The following is an 18,392-nucleotide window of genomic DNA, read 5'->3' as shown; positions in this document are numbered from 1 at the left end:
CCCAACCCAGTGTTTGCCACTCTCAGCACTTTCCTCCTTTGAATTTGGCCTACCCTTATTAGGATAGCTCTGTAGCTGAAAAGGTGGCTGGAGGAAAGCTGACAGGCGCTGAAGGGCATCCGGTCCAGAATAAATCATCCTTAAAGGATGGGAGTGAAACTGTTTGGTATTGCCCAAATAGTGGTGGAATAGAACTAGGTAATGAAAGTGCAGGTGCCTGAGACCTTTGGAAGAGAGAAACCATGTTTATACCATCATCACCACCACCATCATCATCTCCTACCTTTTTCTCCAAGGAGCTCAATATATGGTGTACCTACTTCTCCCCATCCTTATTTAATCCCCACAACCATGTGAGGTTAGGTTAAGAGGCAGCAACTTGCCTTGCTAGAATATTCAAGAGCTGGAGTGCTGGGATTTAAAGGCAAGCATAGCTATAGCGGGCATGATCGAAGCCTAGTGGAATGGAGAGAGTACCAGAGGGACCCAATTATCGCTGGATTGGAATGCTAAAGGAAGGACAGGGAAGGATGTGCTGGAGGTGCTGTGCCTCTGAACGTCGAAGGAAGACACACGAGTCCAACAAACTATAAATCCCAGAAAGTGGCAGGCTCCCCTGCAGAATCGCTGTGGGTAGTGATTCCAGGACCTCTGACCCAATCACACCCCTGACCAAAATGCCCAGGTACACTGGAGATGGGGAAATGAAATCAAGGAGCCTAGCACCACCTTAAAAGACGTAGAGACAAAGTTTCACGGGCTGCAGGCCCCTTCCTCAGAAGCACAGCGTGATGTCTTGAGTGGCCGGGGAATGTGCACGTGGTTGGGGGCGGGCGGGTATTGCCTGCAGCCGGGAGCAGATGCCGAAAGTGCAAATGGATGGACAGCGGCCCCTCGCGAGGAGGAATGCCGTTGGTAATGCGAGCATCTTGGGCTTCAAGGTACCGGTATAGGCGAAAAGGTGGCGCCCACCTGCTCCGGAATGGAGCCTCCCCCGACTTCAGGAAGGTCGTGGAAGCTTCGTGGCCCAAGTACCGAAGGAGATGGGGTTCCGCACGTGCTTCAGCCCCCTGGAGACGCGCTCGCTTTTAAAGTGCCACAGAAACCTAGAGAAAGTCTCCTACGCCACTACTGCCTTTGGAGCGATGGGCTTGAGATTCTTTGCCGCTCAGGTCTGGGCGGGGCGAGGAGGGAAACCCCCTCACCTGTTAAAGAGCCAGTGTACCCACATCTTTGCTGAGGACGAGGCCTAGCCACCCACAGCCAGAAAGGGCTGAGAAGTCGCAACAACTTTTGACGGGCCGCTGGTAGCTGAGCAGAAAAGAAAGGCTTCCAAAGCGGCGGGGGTTTATTGCCGAGATCCCCGTCCCTCCTTAAAAAGAGGCCGAATTGGCTCCCAGCTTTAATCCCGGGGATGGGTGGCGCTTTCTAAGTAGGCGGGTTGCTTAAAAACACGCCGCGGCTCACCCAGTGGTTCTTAGATGGCGGAGGATGCTTTGTGTGGGTGGCTGTAGTAATATGGCTTGTTACCTCAGGTGCTGATTCATTGATGCTCTTAATTTGTTCGGCGAGCAGTCAGTGTGTTTCCATATTCGCCTGACTGGAGTCTCTATACCCTAGTAAAGTGTAAGTGGGATATAATACGCTCTCCTGCCCCCTCCTTTCTGTATTATAATGTATATAGATTTGCTGAGGATGTTTTCTTAGATAAAGAAAATGTTAAGTGGTTCCTCTGGCTAGGCCTCCTCTTCACAGCATATCAGGACTTCGTTTCTGGAAGCTGCTTTAAAAGTGAAGGGGTTGGGTGGAAGTGGCATAGCAAAGACTCTCTCTGTACATGCTCAGGAGAAGCTTTTCCTTTGTTAGTGTTTTGCATACACTAAAGGTGTTGGGCCCCTACGGGGCTGGGGCCTACACATACTTGGGTGTTGCCTGTTCTTCACTCCCTAACTGATTTTTGAAGCCCAGAGTGCCTTTGCTTCCCTCTCAACCCTTGTATCTTTAGCAGGATGAATCGCCTGTGCCCGCAGCTGATGCGCCACATGGACCAGCTCTTGAGACTCATAGAGTTCAACAGCAGCATTGAACTAGGTGGGTTGGCCAAGGTTCTCCTTTCTTTGCCTTTGACAAATCTGAACATATTGCTAATGGTGCTTGACGTGCATTAAGCAATGCACACAATGCCTTGGGGGGCTGCAGCCTGAAACTTCAGTGATTTTTGAGATGATGTTCTATTCTAAAATACAAATTTTATTTGAAGTGCAGAAAACTTGCAAACTGCATTCTCACCCATTGCCCAGTTAAGAAGTAAGTGTTAACAGAACAACCTTTTGTTGTTCTGCCCAGTCAATGCAGAGAGATTGGGCTTGGCTGACAAGTATGTAGCTGTTCATTATTTGAATGTTAATGGCATTACAGTACTAAGCTAGCTGATATATTTAGATTGCTTGTAATTATGTTGTTACTGAACCGAATAAAAGCACCCCCCTGCTGCTCATTCTTGGGCTCACATTGCCATGACAACAGTTCCCACTTCCTTTGATTTGTGGCCTGGCTTTGTTTTGTGTTTGTGAGCATTTTTCAGTGTTGTCGGGTTTTGTGTTACAAAAATAGTTTGTGTGTCGATCCTGGCACTAAGCCGTGCATGGAAACAGGTTCCAGTGTTGTCTTTCTTTATATCCTGCTAGAGGGGGTGGACAATCTCAGGCCCAGAGGCAAAATGTGGCCCTCCAGGTCCCTCTGTCTTGCCCTCAGGACTGTTCCTGGGCTAAACTAACTATCACCACACTCAAGTGCTTTTGCCTGTCTGGCATATGCCCTTGAACTCTGACCATGTCTTTTATTTGCCTCTGACTTCTCCCGTACAAAGGCTGGTGTCCACACCTGTTGCTCCATCCTCTTATGCCTCTGACCTTGCCCACCACTAAGAGATTTTCACAATCAAGCAGCATATAAAGTGTGTTAAATAAAATGGCACCCCCATAATTTGTAGCCACTGCATTCAGCTGTTCTTGAGCTCTTCTAGAATGGCACGTTTACTTAGAAAGAGTCCACTCCACACAGTTAGTTCTCTTTTTCATTGCTGTTACCTCATGGAGAACACTTGTGGATGTCATAATGCTTGTTCCTGGCCTCTCTAGACTGCCTCCAGATTGCCAAATGTCTCGAGGGGATGCGCCAGCGATGCTACCGCCTGAATTGTGACTTGCAGGGAGCAAGGGAGAAGCTGCGCCAGTCGGAGTCCGAACGTTCAGTCCTGGAAGTGAAGTTGAAACACGCCCGCAACCAAGTGGAGGTGGAGATGAAGAAAAGGCATCGGGCAGAAGCTGAGCTGGAAAAGCAGGTTCTTGGAGGGGGATGGTGGAGAAAAGTAGATGGGGGGAGTTTTTCCTCCCCTTCTCATGTTAGAAACTGAGGCCATTAAATGAAGCTGATTCAGGGCAGACCATAAGGAAGCTGCCTTGTACTGTGTTCAGGGTTTTGGTCCATCTAGCTTGGTACTTGTCTACATCGACTGGAAGCGCCGACTTTCCAGGGGCCAGGAAGCAATGACAGTCCTACCTGGAGATGCCAAGGATTGAACCTATCTGCATACAAAGCAGATGCTTTACCACTGAGCTATAGCACTTCCCTACGTAGTTCTTCACAAGCTCCTAATTAAGGTGTAGCAAGGTGTAGCAACAGCCACCAGTTTATATGGCTTTTAAAGATAAATTCATGATGTATAGGGCCAGGGGTAGGCAACCTAAGGCCCATGGGCCACAAGCAGCCCACGGGGGTCATTTAAGCCGCCCATGAGCCGCCCCCGAACTGAGCCACCCACTCGGCATGTCCCCGCCCGCTGCACTAAACCAGTGCAGTGTGGGGACTCACTTCCACGGTGCTGGAAATCGCATCTGCGCACGTGCAAACGCCGGAAATCGCATCTGTGCAGATGCTGGAAATCGCGGGTGCATGTGCAATCTGGCCCACAGAGGGATTGCCGACCCCTGTATAAGGCTATCAATTGCTGCCTATCATGATTGTACTGCTTCCAGTTCTGAGGTAGCAGGCTTCTGAATACCAATTGGTGGTGGTGGGGACAATAGCAAGAGAGGGCTATCCCATCCAAAGGGCTAGGGTTTCCAGAGGCACTCTCTGAGAAACAGGTTACAGGACCTTTAGTCTGATCAAGAAGACTATTTAACTTTAAGTACCTGTATCCCACTCTTCATTGCCAAAAACGACTTCCAGGGTGGGTAACAATAAAAAGTAAAATTCATATGCAGAAAAGCAACAGCAGAAAACAAGAGCAAATAAGATTCCAACCAAATAATGATGCCCATCTTATTATGTTCTTAGGGTGATAAAGCCTAGTAGGTGAATGGTTTGTGTTATGTCAGAGTGATGCATGCTGGGAAGAATAATATCTAAACCTGGAGTGGGGAGCTGCTGCCACAGAACTTGGGAACTAAAGAGATATGGCTGGAGCAAGAAGGAAGTTTTAAGCACGACCCGAATAGAAGCTAGTGTGGCACAATAGATGGACTGCTGCACCATAGCAACTACAGCTGTGCTGTTTCAGGTCTCATAAAAGCTGCCAGGAGCTGATGCAACTCAATAGCTTAGACACTGAACTATGCAGCAAGCAAGTGGAAATTCACTGTTCTCTAGAAATTAAGACTGCAGAATTTTGGACTTTGGGAGCACAGAACTTGGATGTATTTAGTGCATAGTCAATTGCAGTCCTGGAAATGCATCCCAGGCAAAAACAGTTCACTTGCATTAGGTTGGCTTGGGAGAACTAGATGCCCCCCACACACACCCTAAGGAGGGATGTACCAGTCTGAACATGGTTACAGCTGCAAAGAGGCTGCACTTGAAGACTGCTACATTCTTCATTCCAACAGGGTCTCCATTGTTCCACTCACCACCACCTCTTTTCATCCCTCTTAGGAGCGCAAACTGCAGCTTATCTATGACTACCTGATGGCTGATTCACAAATCAGTCCTTTCAATGAGGACCAGCACTCAGCCCTGGCAGCTTTAGACAGGCCGTGTTTCCGCCGCAGCACCCTGCTGCCTGGCAAACGGTGAGTGACAAGGGAGTACTTCAGACAGCTGATACTGCAGCTTCTCTCAGGCAAGTGAATCAGTCCCTGAGTCCTGTCTATATATTTTTGTTTCTTTAAATGGACATATGTAAATCTCTGGTTTCACACATGCCACAAATCAGACAATAAATGAAATTCAATCAAACAGTTGTATATACATTCTATAGCCCAAACACACAGCAGATCAGTTTTCCCTCTCAGCTTAATTGGCTAATTCCTGCTGTCTAGATTTACTGGTTCCAGTAATGGATAGAGTCAAATTATTACTATTTGCAGAAAGTTTCTGGTGATGCAGATGTGCAGGTACAATCATTCCATCTTCTCACATCCATTGCGCTCTCTCTCTCTCTCTCTCTTTCTCTCTCTCTCACACACACACACACACACAATTTGGGGCAAAAGGCTTTCAAATTAAATACCGATATACTGGTGTGAATAGGCACATTGAGAACAGGGGTGCCAACTTGAATAAAATATTGTGGGGGCCCAGGTAGGCCCCGCCCTGCATGATTCATCAAATGACACAGTGCAACCACACCATTTGCATGGCAATGCCCATCAACTATTTTAGTGGGGATGCAAAGACCCTTTGGCCCCTAGGAGTTGGCTTCTATGATTGAGAAGTAGTATTAAAAAAAAACCAAGTGACAATTCTATAGGTTTGAAGGGACCCCTTGACCTGCATATGGAAAATAGCAATAATGATAGGCGACTAGTTCATATGCGAACCCACAATGCCAGAACAACACAGCAACTGTGATAACTTGTCATGGCTTTTGGCTAGAACGATAAACTTACAATAAACTTGATTAAACGTTTCTTTTGCCACGACTGTCTAACCTTCATCATGGGGTCCTTGCAAAGAAAGGGACTGAATGAAAACAAAATGTAGCTTTCCCACAATGCTATCCCCACATTAAAAAATTAAAACAATGATGGGTGTTTGGAGAAGATATTGGATTAGAAGAGCTGAGCTATATAGCAAGAGTGGGAGAGACAGGCGTGATGCGAGGCTGTTATTTGTGATACAGCCCCTGTGTTACTCTTCTCTGAAGGCCGTCTGCAGTGGAAGGACTTGGCACCTCAATCATCTCTGACATCAGTTTTGATCACTCGGATGACGAAGTGGTAAGTAAGCACCGCTTCCTCCCAGGCTTGCCAGGTCAGAACTGAAAGCTCCAGGGCTCAGCCAGACTGGTTACTGTTGTCTGAGATCTCTGCGCTCTACAAGAGCAGAAGCCAAGACTTCACACTTGAAATAGATGGAGCCCCATGTACTACCTGCAACAGGAACTGCATGTTGGTGTATCTTTTCAGAAATACACATTGATATGAATAGAGGCAATGTACGTGCAAGGGGGTGGGTATGAAACAAAGTACCATATTTTTCCATGTAGTAGATGAGGAGTTTTTTAAAATTAAAAAATAATGTTAAGAATCTTGGCTCGTCTTATACACGGGTAGTGCTGAGGGGGGACATGCGATTGGCTGCTGCCATGAGTTGGAGTTTCTTAGCGGCAATAGGGCGGCTGATTGGTGGTTGTGGCAAGGGTTTTTGGCGATTGGCTGCCGCTACGGCAATTGGGTGGCCCCGGCAATGCATGAGATTGTCAGTGTATGTGCGGCGGGTGAGCGATTTTTGTAAATCCTCCCCTAAAGAAAGCTCAACAACTCTGGGCAATTGCCCTAAAAAAGCTTAACAACTCTTGGCAATCTCCCCCCATTTTCTTAATTTTGAGTCCCCCAAAATTATACACAAAAAAATACGGTACTCTTTCTGGAGGAATTATGCTTGGTCACCGAAGGGATGAGATGCATGTGACATATAAAGAGCAACAGTCTGAAAACACCCTTGTGGCACTTGTATGCCCCAAACAGTACTGTACAACTACAAAGTTTTCTGTTCTACGGGGAGAGAACCAGTTATGCAACATTGTTAGTAGAATTTGGTTTGAACTAGGGAAAGCTAGCTGTGGAGAGCAACTATTGCCAAGTGCATGTATTGCAGCACCATCATGACCACCTCCTTCTTCCCAGATTTCCAGAGCAGTCTTGCAACTATTCTAGCAACAACAAGGGAAAGCAAAATAGCTTTGCCATTTTTAAAAAGACTAAACTATGTGAGGAGGAGCAGGACTAAACCAGCCTTTGACCTAACTGGTGTGTATTTGTGTAAAGCAAGTTGCCAACACCCTTCATAGGTTCAAACATTTATTTGCTGTTTTGGGGTGAGAAATGGGCACCTTGTTCTAATGAGAGCACAGATTATTTGGAGCCAGATACCATGGCAGATGAAATTCAGTTGCATTGTTTATTTGCGTATTTATTATTGCATTAATACCTCTCTCTTCCTCCCCAGGTCAGCAAACAGATACACAACTTTAAAATTAAGCAAAAACATTCTAAAAATAGCTAAAAGCATATGAACACAGCTTCAGTTCAAAACATTCTAAAATCAATTACAGTTCAAAACATTCTTCCATCCAATTGTCATGGGGTTGCCAGGAACTCTTCCTTGTCCCCCAAATGCCTGGATAAACAAATTCCTCTGCAAAGTTAATTATGATGGAGGCAGGCGCACCTTCTAATGCAGATCGTAGGCAACTCTGTGCTTATTTTATTTATTTATTAAAATTGGTATACTACTTGATGGTTAAAAAAACAACAACACTCAAAATACTTTACATAAAGTAAAAACAATTACAACTTTTTTTAAAAAAACAGCAACAAACTAAAAGCACATCAGCATTCTGCTTGACTGTAGCCAGAATACCAGGGTTTAGGGTAGCTTCTTGCAGAAAACAAGAATATGGAACCTTCATAAGATACATGTGTGTTGTTGATGAATGCAAGTACACAGATTCTTACAGCCATTGAAACACGTGTGCATACTGTGAATGCTGAAGAGGCTTCTGGGATCTAGATACAATCTGATACAGGGGGCTATCTGCAGAAGCTTTTAAAATGATACATATGTATGTATGTATACACACAGTTCAAAACTTGAGATGGGAAGAAGTGCTCAAGCTCAGGGTGCGCCATCATTTTAAGTAGCTTATGAGCTACAAATGTGTCTACATCCTCTCTCAAGCTTTTCCTTCCTTTTCTGTTTTCTTCTAGGATTTGGAAGTAATAAAATCCCTCAAAGGCAGAGACAAAGGGGTAAGTGAAGGTGGTGTTGGGAAGCATCCTGTCCTTCAGCTGCCACACATTCCAGAACTGAAGCACACGTCCTATATTAGTTCTGTGTGCCTGCCTCAAACATCTGTTTCATCAGAGACCACAACTGGACAGGAGGAGATAAATCTTCCTTACCCATATGCGATTCTAATTACACATTCAAATATTTGAAAACGTCTTCATCTGTATCCCGCCATTTACTTTGCTCTGTCTTGTTGATAGTCTGTAGGGTGGGAAACGGCAAGCAATTTGTGCTGAGCTTTCCCCACCCGGAATAACGTGGATCTGTCTTCCTGTTGCACTCACACCTCTTTCTCTCCACCAGTGCTCCTCCCTCATGCCCCTGATTCAGCCAGTGTCAACAACCAAATCTGCACGAATATCTGTGTCACCTCCGCCTCCTAGCGTAAGTACCTGGCAGTGCCCTTGTGCTTATCTCTGTGCGAGGGAAGACCCAGCCTGCAACCTTTGACGCCGTTGCAAAATTTGCTCTGATAATAAATGGCTCTGATACAAAGATATTGCAATGTGGTAGATTGCACAGCAGGGTATGTGTTACACGTGGCATGATCAAACAAGGCAATGAAGCTTCAAGTAAAACTGAGGGGGTTAAGATTCCTTTGAACGTGTGTGTGTGTGTGTGTGTGTGTGTGTGTGTGTGTGTGTGTGTGAATAATCCTGCATCCTTCATTTAAAGGGGTTTGATCAACACTACCATTCATCATTCTCCCCTCCAATCTTGCCAGGCCAATGAGATGTCTGTGGCGACTCTGAGATCGGGAGCCACTGCCCACGTTTTGCCCCCTATTGCTGTGGTGCCCCGTCGCCGATCCCAGCAGAGCCGTTGCCTCTCCACACGCTCAGGTGCCTCTTCCCTCCTCCTTTTTTGGGTGTGGCCTGGCCTGTTTTGAAAGTGGGCAGACATGGTTAGGTAATGAGTGTTGGCAGTGGGTTTAGCAGTAGAATTAGAGAATATGCTGCAATAAGCTTTTCTGTTTCCAAAATGGAAAATGGGCTGTTCCCAGAAAGCTGTAAGGGGAGTTGGGGACAGTGAAGGGGCGAAAGATCCTGGTCTACCTGGGCTCCTCATCTCCATCCCATTTTCCTTAGTTGCAAGTGGGGATAGGGAATCTACTCAGCACATGCTCAGGGTACTTATGCCTTTCCTTTGAAGAAAGGGTGTGCAGTCCAAACATGTTAGGAGGTGGTGCTGGTTTAAAGGAGGAGGAGGGATGGAACCACGAAACCATGAGCAACGTTATGTGCAAGAGACTGGCAGGCAAACCCTGAGTGTTTCCGAATGGTTTAATAGTGATCTCAGAGGTGGAGGTATGTATTCATAGGAGCTAGAATAGTCAGAATGGCTTTATGAGGAGCAGGGAGATATTTAGCTTGTCTCCCTCTCCTTTAAAGGTGGGGTCTGGTTTGCAAACTTTTGAGTCCATTCTCCCACCTGTCTGTTGGCTGCCACCATGCTCCCAAGCCCAGGACCACTGGAGGGGATTGAGCAAGTTGTCTGCCCCACCTTAGCCCAAGTTCCTGGCCAACTCCGTCCACACATAGCAGTCACACTGAGCTCTTGATTGTGGGCTTCTGCACCCCCAGGGTATCATCCTCCAAATGGGAGTCTGCAGATGGATGTAGGTAGACCAGTACTAAGATCCAACAATGCCTTCTGAGAGGTGCCAACTTGAATGCTGGACTAAAGTGTCCATGTCTTTAAATGTGTCTCTGATGTGTGGTCTTGTCTCCACAGACATCACTTCCGTCTGGGGCAGCAGTGAGGGGTCAGGCAGAAGTAATAGCCAGGCTGAGAGTGACGCCATTGGCACGAAGATTAGGACTGAGTTGAGGGGTGTTCAGGACCCCTTTTCTCCTTCTTCCGCACAGGGAACACCACCCCTCCAAGAGCACCACTTTACTTCCAAGACGGTGAGAAAAGAAGAACAGGGCTGCCTCTCAGCAACGCCCTCAGCTGGAGTGCTTATCTGCTGGGATGCTTTCAATTGCTCTTAATGCTAGGTTGACTGGGTTCTCCCTAAGCCAACTGTCTGCATTTGTTTCCAATGCATGCAAGTCCCATAACTTCCTGTTGAAATCCTGTAACACCATACCACAAAAGGTCTGCTTCTGTTTTACCCAAGAGTGCTCTTCCTGATGGCAATAATGCAGTAACATTTTGAAAGTATTGCAGGATAGCTGATAAAGTGGAATGATGTGTGAGTGCTCCAGTACAAATCCACCACTAAGGAACTAACGATCATGCCAGTAACATGTGGAATATACCTACAATAAAAGCTCCATTCTGGAGGGGCCTACCACCTACCTTCTGGAGATGAAGAAGAGATTGGGGTGGGGTGGGGGGCAGGCAGGGGTGACACCAGAGCCTGTGCCAGTTGGACTCTCCCATCCCCACCTACCCCCGGGCCAACTATACTTTTTATATCATTTATTTGATTTTTTAAAACTGTCAACCGCTTTGGCAGAAAGGCAGTGTATAAACGCAATAAATAAATCCAAGAGCTCCATGGGACAAATTCAAGATACAGGGATATTGTACAAATGGGCAAGCTATGGGAAGCCTGTTGTCTTTGTCCTCTTGATCTCTGCTGTGCTCATCTAATGCTCTTCCCTCTTCACTGGCTACAAGATGATCAGCCTGGAGTCGTGTGCGGTTTGCAAATCCCGCCTGCGCTTTGGGAAGGTGGCCCTGAAATGTCGGCCCTGCCAGCTTGTAGTGCATCCTGAGTGCAAAGAACGCTGCCCGTCCGTGTGCAGGCTGACTGCCTCCCCCAGAGTGAGAGAGGTGAGGACGGTTCCCTGAGATGGGAGCTTGTGGGGCTTTGATTTCAGTGCTGGCGGCTTTGCCGGGGGCAAGAGCAATTCGGGTGGCTGGGGTGACTTGTGTGTGGCAGGTGTGGCTGAGCTGTTTCTCCCCAATCCACATTGATGGCTACTAGCCGTGATCAATGGCTACTAGCCACAATGCCTGTGTTCTTCCTCCACTGTCAGACAGTATGCCCCCGACTACCAGTTGCCTCTTCTAAGGTTCTCCGTGTCTTCTCTCAGGGCATTCTGGCAGATTTTGCACCCTCCACGCCACCTCTGGTGCCCCCACTAGTCATCCAGTGTGTGAATCAAGTGGAAAGGCGTGGCCTGAAGGAGGTAAGTGCGTTTGTGGGGGGGCCCAACAGTGGGGCTCTGAAAGGCTGGTTGAGCTGCTGTTTTATTATGTTCTGGATCTCTTCTCTTTTTCTCTTTCTCTTTCTCTCTTTCTCTTTCTCTCTCATATACCAGTCAAACCAGATTTCCATTCCACATTACCCTTCTTGTCCTACTTGTGGTTTACTGAAGTGCTGTGGTTTTCTTAAGTAGCTACAGCTTCAAAGCTTATAATGGTTTACTCTTACCTGTCATAAACCTGGATTTCCACATCTAATTCTGTCACTGCGCAACTTATGTGATATTTTCCTTTTCCCCCTAATATCCCCTGTTGGGATAGAGGTGTTGCATTTAGTTCACTTGCTTCTCCTGACTTCTGATCTTCCTTTTCCTTTTTTATCTTGGCTGGTTGTTTGGTTTTCTAATGCATTTTAATATGTATATTTCTGTTCACTGGCTATGTTTCCTCCCCCAAATTTCTCTCAGCCTCTCTAGGCTCTTCATAATCTTTCTTCTGATCTATGCTGCTACTGTTCTCCTTATCATAGAATCATAGAGTTGGAAGAGACCACAAGGGCCATCTAGTCCAACCCCCTGCCAAGCAGGAAACTCCATCAAAGCTTTCTTGACATATGCCTGTCAAGCCTCTGCTTAAAGACCTCCAAAGAAGGAGACTCCACCACACTCCTTGGTAGCAAATTCCACTGCTGAACAGCTCTTACCGTCAGGAAGTTCTTCCTAATGTTTAGGAATGTCCATCCTTTCCCCTTCTCCCACTTTTAAATGTGCCCTTGCTAGTTGCTTTTTTTCTTCCTGGAGCAGCGAGCAGCCAATCTGGTGCCCTCGTTCTTTGCATTCTGCATGCTCTGAGCTTTCTCATTTGGCATCCTGTGTTGGTGTTGCCTGCTCTGACCCTCTCCCTAGGCCTGGAACTCTCTGCCTCTGCTACCCGCCTTACTGGTGGTGGGAGATGGGCTTGCATACCCACTGCCTGTTTTTATCCAGCCACAGAATTTAATTATATACTTCCAGGCCCAATCCAAGGTCCTGTCTTTCAAATTTCAAGTCCTAAAGTATCCATGAGGGTGCAGCATTACACAAAATGGCTGTGAAGTCTTTAAAAAGCAGAAAGAGGCAAGGCCACAAAATGGTGCCAGCAGATGCTTCTGACTAGTGGTAGTGATTCCAGGCCTGAAGTGCCGTCTGGGACCGTACCTTAGTGGCCGTTACAAGCTTGTGTGTGTGCATCTGTTCCTCTTGTCTTTTGCTCCCCGTCATCTGCAGACCGGGCTATACAGAGTGCCAGGTTCAGAGCACCTCGTTAGAGAATGGAAGCGCAAGCTGCTTTGTGCCAGAGGAGCGCTTCCCTCACTGGACCAGGTGGCTGATGTCAATGTGATCTGTGGGGTTCTCAAGGACTTTCTGAGGAGCCTGAAGGAACCTCTAGTGACCTTTGCCCTGCACCCTGCCTTCCTGCATGCTTCAGGTGAGTTTGGACAAGGCTGTAGGTGGAAAGTGCCTTTTCTGGAGTGGTAGTAATGAACCACCACCCCAACAACCTCATAGCACTATTTTCTTCCCACCCAGAAATCCCAGATGAAGCTGCTCGCCAGACTGCACTCTGCCATGTTGTGATGAAGTTGCCTCTGGCCAATAGGGACACTCTGGCTTTTCTGGTGCTGCATCTCCATAGGTAAGCTGGTGAGGGCAGATTTTAGGCTTGAAGGAGATACCTAGGACTCTAAAATGTGCAAAACTTTCCCTCAACATGGTGGAGGTTTCTATCTTGGCAAAGGGTGTCACTGAATGTTCAGGCCACGCATTTTCTTTTGAAACAACATAATACTGTTTCTGCATGTTAGGATCCTAGCAGTGTTGTGAATTTGCTTCCCCATTTGTAAAGGCAGAGGCCTTTACATTTCATTCCATAAAGGTGAATGTCTTCCTTTTCTTAATTTTCTTACTCTGTACAAGGGCAAGCAGATAAGTATCTGACAGTTGTTCCATCATCAATCCTTGTTGAAAGTGCTGACTGCACCACTTCCTACTGTGAATATTTTCCTGTCTTGCACAATAGGTTTGAACACCACTCTTTTCTGTTCATTGATTGGATCCTCAGTAACTGTTCAGAAACCTATTTTGGGACACTTAATTTGCTACAGCAGATAATGCACTTCTCACTTAAAAGAAACAAACATAATGGATATCCGTTGCATCAAGGGGTGTCAAGAATACATTTTCTGCTAATGAGGGGTTTTGTCTAATCCTGTCCCCTGCAATTTGTCTTGTGTTGTGGGCTTGGTTGCTTCACCCATTGTGTGGCCTGCATGAACCATGGTTTCTGACCCTGCTGTGATGCCCACCATCCATGTTATGGACACTCTGAATGTTATGAATATAGCTGGGTTTTGTACCTTTGGGTTAGAAGGATTCTGCTTTGGCCTTTGACTCTATGGATCCATCTCTCTATCCTTAGGGTCATGCAGAGCCCTGAGTGTCGAATGGACCGGCACAACCTAGCACGTATCTTTGGACCGACTCTAGTGGGGCACAGTAATCCTAGCCCTTCCCCACGCATCATCATGGAAGACACACCACGCCAATGCCTGGTAACAGATGTGACCTGTATTTGTTCCTTGTGTGCAGTGTTTAATTTTTTTCTGACCCTCTGTGGGACTGCAGGAAAGACTGCACAATGCTCAGACAGTACATCAAGCAAAATCCTGATGTAGTTTGGAACTGAGGATTAATTATTTTTGTTGCACCAGGGTAGCTCTTGTGTACTCAATGGAATGTGGGAAGGTACCCTGAACTTGGAGGAATGCTTCTGCTAATTGTGAGAAAGGCAGGAACATAGTCCTGACTGTGGGAAATCCTGCTTACTTCTGAGACTTTGCCAGGCATTTTAAACAGATTTTTAATAGTATATTTTTGTCTTACGGGCTAGAAACTTGCTTTTTTATATTAAAAGGTGGAGGGTGGGAGCTGAGATTCCCAGAAACGCTAATTTTAGCCCAGTGCAAAATTTGGCAAGTGAACCCTTGCTATGTGCCATGGCTTCCTTATTCCATAAAATTTCATAAGAGCATGAAAGCTGCAGTGAGAAATTCAAAAGTCAAGGTAACAAATGGGGTGCAACTAACTGCTGCTTAATCAATGCTCTTGCATCTCAAGTAGGAGAGTTCGGAGAATGATTCTGAATGCTTTGTTTCAAATATTGGCTTGTGAGAGTGTCAGCTTTCACTGCTCCTCCAAGCTTGCATTTTTGCAAGCTCTCATCTCTACCACATTGTCAATAAATTTATGATGAGAACTGAATCCATGTGAAAACAATGGGCAGATAGACACCTCTGTGGAACATAAGCAAAAACCAGCTAATGAAGGCCAGGAGGGAAGAATTTCCGTAATTAGGCAGCAGACAAAAGCTAACATGATTCCATTCCCCCACAGGTGGTTGCCCATCTCTTAGCACTGCCTCTTTCGTTCTGGAGACATTTTGTGGGAGAAGAGCAGGAAAACCTGGTGCCTTCAGTGCAAAAGCCCAGCATCGTGAATGAGCAAGGTGAATTGAAGTGTGGGTGGCTTGGGGAAGAAGAAATATAAGAGCCCCATCCTTACTCAGTTTTGGTGATCCTCCAAGGGACCAGGTTGGTGATGGTGGTGGTGAGGAGCTGAACCTAATACTTGCCTCCAACCTTCCAGCCACAGACCAGCTCTTCCTTCCTCTGACTCCCCCTGAAGTCAGCACCATCCAGATGAGCCCAGGAGGTGGCTGTCTCCCTAATAAGCTACGGGACTGCATTGGGACCACCTTCCCACCCTTGTAAGTGAGCTGGCACAGCTGCTTGGGGTGCATTTTGTGGGGTGGCAGGGGAGGGGGACCTGTGAGTTGAATGCAGCCATCAAGGCCTCCTTATCAGGTCTCCCAGGGCTTTCCACAGGCCACACCCCTTACAGATCTTGCTGCACTCCCTGCTTTTGCCTAACTGGAATGTGTCATAGTCCAAAGATAAGTCACACCTGCTGCTCTGACCACTTTTGCTTCCGGCCCTGTTCACCACTAGTTTGCATCAACAGGAAGGTTGCCCATGAGGGAAGGCTTTCTTCCGGCTGAAGAAGATGCCCCAACCCTGCTGCTATCGAGTGCTGCTACCATCTTTTGATAAGGACTGGGTTTATTTGGGAAGGGTTATCCAACTCTTGTTGCCACAGCTGTCCACGTGCCCATGCCCCTGAGGTGTGGAGACCAGGCTCCTACATGTTATGAGGGTTCTCTGACCTTCCTTTCACCTGCCCAGAGGAGCTGCTGCCAAGGCTGCCATAGATGTCCACTCTGGGGGTCTCCCACTCATTCTGTTTTGTCTTCTGCCAGGAATGCCTCCCGCACCAAGAAGACGGGCAAATTCTTCCCACTTCCAATATCATGAAGCAACTCTGATGCACCAGCATTGCCTTGGCTTCCTCCCAGCAACCCTCTTCCTTGCCACCTCCAGATTCCAGGCCTGTGTCCTCACATTTCATAGGGAGATGCTCTGTGCCTTATCTCTTAATGGCGGCTGACAATCCTTTCTCCCTCCCTTGGTCTTGTTTTGTGGACTTCTGAGTTGGCTGAAAAATCCAGGCATGTTCTTGGGCCATCTGTTTCCTCTGTTATGATGGACCCTGGGGTGTGTGTGTGTGAAAACTGGATTCAGCTTACCTTGCGTGCATACCTTTTGTGCCTTTCCCCCCATGTCCATTACTGGTTATACTTGAATGGCTGAGTTGGTGTCATGTGGTGGGTGGAGGAAAGTCATTTACTGGAGCAGTTCATTAATGGTCTCATTCTGATCAGAGTCAGATTCTCCAGTAGCCTCTTGCTCCCTTGTCCCTTCTGTTGGATGCAGTAACCAAGATATGTGGGGTGGCTGTCTTCAAAAACCAAACATGGCACATTTGGAGGTTTCTCTAGCAATGGAATCCTCATCACCTTAATCACTGATTTTTGCTCTTTATTTACACTGTTACCAGTCCTTGTTAGAGCACTTACATGTTTACAGAGGGCAGCTTCCTCAAGAACTGGAATGGCTAAACAGGAAGTGGTGGTATTTACTAGCACATGAGGTTGGTGTTACTATTTCCCCCCCTTATTACAGTTTCTGTAACTCCTGTGCCTACTCCATTTGGGGTTTGTGGGGGGGGGTGTCTGCTGTGCTGGCCCACCACCCAATCAATCTCTTCTGCCCAGAATCATCCTAGAAGTAGTACCTCTGACCAGCTTGGCCACATGTCAGCCCTGAGTGAGGCTATTTACTGTTAACGGGTGTGCCTGAATCACTGATGGAACTTAATTGATGCTGAACTTAAGGAAGTAGGACTTCTTAGCTCTATACCCTGTATCAATCTGTTATGAAAATGCCATAGAAGTCTCCTGGGGCTAAAATGTTCACATATCCTTCTGAAGTAAACAGTATCAAAGAAGGATGAAAGACTGTCCAGAGCAATGACTTGGTTTTGTTTCAGTTTTGTCTCTCACACAGTTTATCACTTTCCTTCTCTCTCTTGAGACTCACTCCTGCCCTATCCCTTCTCTTTCTCTGCTCATTTCAGCAGTGCTCTAAACTTATGTACCGATACTTTGCTGAGGGAATTTTGGGTTCTTGCCACCTGAAAGATTCCATGGAACTTAGCAAATCATTCCCCTTTGTGACCTCCCAACTGAATCCCAGTATGCTGAGTGGAAGGAGCTGTAGCGTGAACTTCTTTTCCAATGCGTGAGTCAACCTTACTCCAGTGGCTGGGAACTGTGCTTCTAAATGCTCAGTGAAATCCCTCTAATCGGTGCTGAGTGCCTTAAAGGCATGGTCAACAGCAGGGAATTGGGTGTGGATGAGGATGCTTTCAAAGGGTGTTTTGAATTTTCGGATCCCCATTAAAATTCCATTGTGGGTTTTTCTTTCATAAATATATTTGAAAAGACTTGAACAAGAAGATCCTAATAGCCTAATAATAAAGACACTCTATTATCAATCTATCATAATAAAAACTATAACATCAGTATGTGACAGTCTTGCTATTTATCATTCAAATAAGTCCATCCTCTCCCCTTCCCCTACCTTTAAATGTGCCCTTGCTAGTTGCTTTTTTTCTTCCTGGAGCAGCGAGCAGCCAATCTGGTGCCCTCCAGATGTTTTGGACCACAATTACAATCACCGGCCATGCTGGGTGGAGCTGATGACAGTTTTAATCCAAAACATCTGCAGAGCCCCCTATTGGCTGCCCCCTGTCCTGGAGTTGCATTGCTCCTTCTGTGAAACGTAATAGCATCACCAACTGGCCACTGAACATGTGGCCTCCAGTGGGTAAAATAGCTCTACCTGTCTCAGAGTGGGATACGAGATGGGTGTTGAAAGAAAAGGTGTAACTATCCTCAGCAACTTTCTACTTTCTACCTGGAATATTCAAGTAACTTGTGCATACAAACAAAGGTAATCATGCTTGTTTGCATATAGCCTGTGTCTTAATATGAAAGTTTATTTCAAAGAACATGAACACAACAACAAGAAGAGAAACTGCATGCTGTGAGACCCTCTCCACTAAGTCTGCTGGAAAAATGCTACCTGCCTCCTAGCAAATCCTTCTATTGCTGCTAGGGGGACTTAATAGTCAAAAGCCTTGGTTTTTACTGAAGAGGAAAGATTGCAAGTCACTTGTTGTTGTTATAGGAAAATGGTGGACTGAGCTAGGCTTTTTCTACCATCTCTTAAAGTTGACAGAAAATGACCCTATAATGTTCTGTAATAGGATAAAATACATTTGAAAGAATTTCCATGAATTTCAGAACTCCCAGTTCCCTCTTAAATTATTTTTCTCCAGCTTAGCTCATGTCAGCCTCACACCTTGTTGCTGGTTCAGGAACAATGGAAAATCACAACAATACAAATAATGCAAAAGCCTGCTAAGTGCTTAGTCCTGTGT

General features: G+C 46.4%; 1 protein-coding gene across 1 annotated transcript; it reads left to right on the top strand.

Annotated features, from left to right (window-relative positions):
- Positions 1-1,744: 1,744 nt before the first annotated feature.
- Positions 1,745-17,796, top strand: LOC118082394 (rac GTPase-activating protein 1-like). Its single transcript, XM_060278095.1, has 16 exons — positions 1,745-2,091; positions 3,141-3,343; positions 4,936-5,072; positions 6,149-6,221; positions 8,214-8,255; positions 8,599-8,679; positions 9,020-9,137; positions 10,030-10,205; positions 10,924-11,079; positions 11,343-11,438; positions 12,720-12,921; positions 13,023-13,128; positions 13,912-14,044; positions 14,886-14,997; positions 15,138-15,258; positions 15,808-17,796. The coding sequence occupies exons 1-16, from the start codon at positions 2,010-2,012 to the stop codon at positions 15,860-15,862; spliced, it is 1,893 nt and encodes a 630-aa protein (XP_060134078.1). The 5' UTR covers positions 1,745-2,009; the 3' UTR covers positions 15,863-17,796.
- Positions 17,797-18,392: the final 596 nt, after the last annotated feature.

The sequence above is a fragment of the Zootoca vivipara genome, chromosome 1, assembly GCF_963506605.1.
Source record: "Zootoca vivipara chromosome 1, rZooViv1.1, whole genome shotgun sequence".
In the NCBI taxonomy this organism is placed as follows: domain Eukaryota; kingdom Metazoa; phylum Chordata; class Lepidosauria; order Squamata; family Lacertidae; genus Zootoca; species Zootoca vivipara.
This window is presented reverse-complemented; position numbering and strand designations above follow the sequence as displayed.

What these genes read in the sequence shown, in the direction of transcription:
- LOC118082394 (XM_060278095.1), top strand. Translation starts at nt 2,010, where the DNA reads ATGAATCGCCTGTGCCCGCAGCTGATGCGCCACATGGACCAGCTCTTG. An exon ending in ACCACTTTACTTCCAAGACG is followed by an intron (nt 10,206 to 10,923) that starts GTGAGAAAAGAA and finishes ACTGGCTACAAG; the next exon opens with ATGATCAGCCTGGAGTCGTG. An exon ending in CAGCATCGTGAATGAGCAAG is followed by an intron (nt 14,998 to 15,137) that starts GTGAATTGAAGT and finishes CCAACCTTCCAG; the next exon opens with CCACAGACCAGCTCTTCCTT.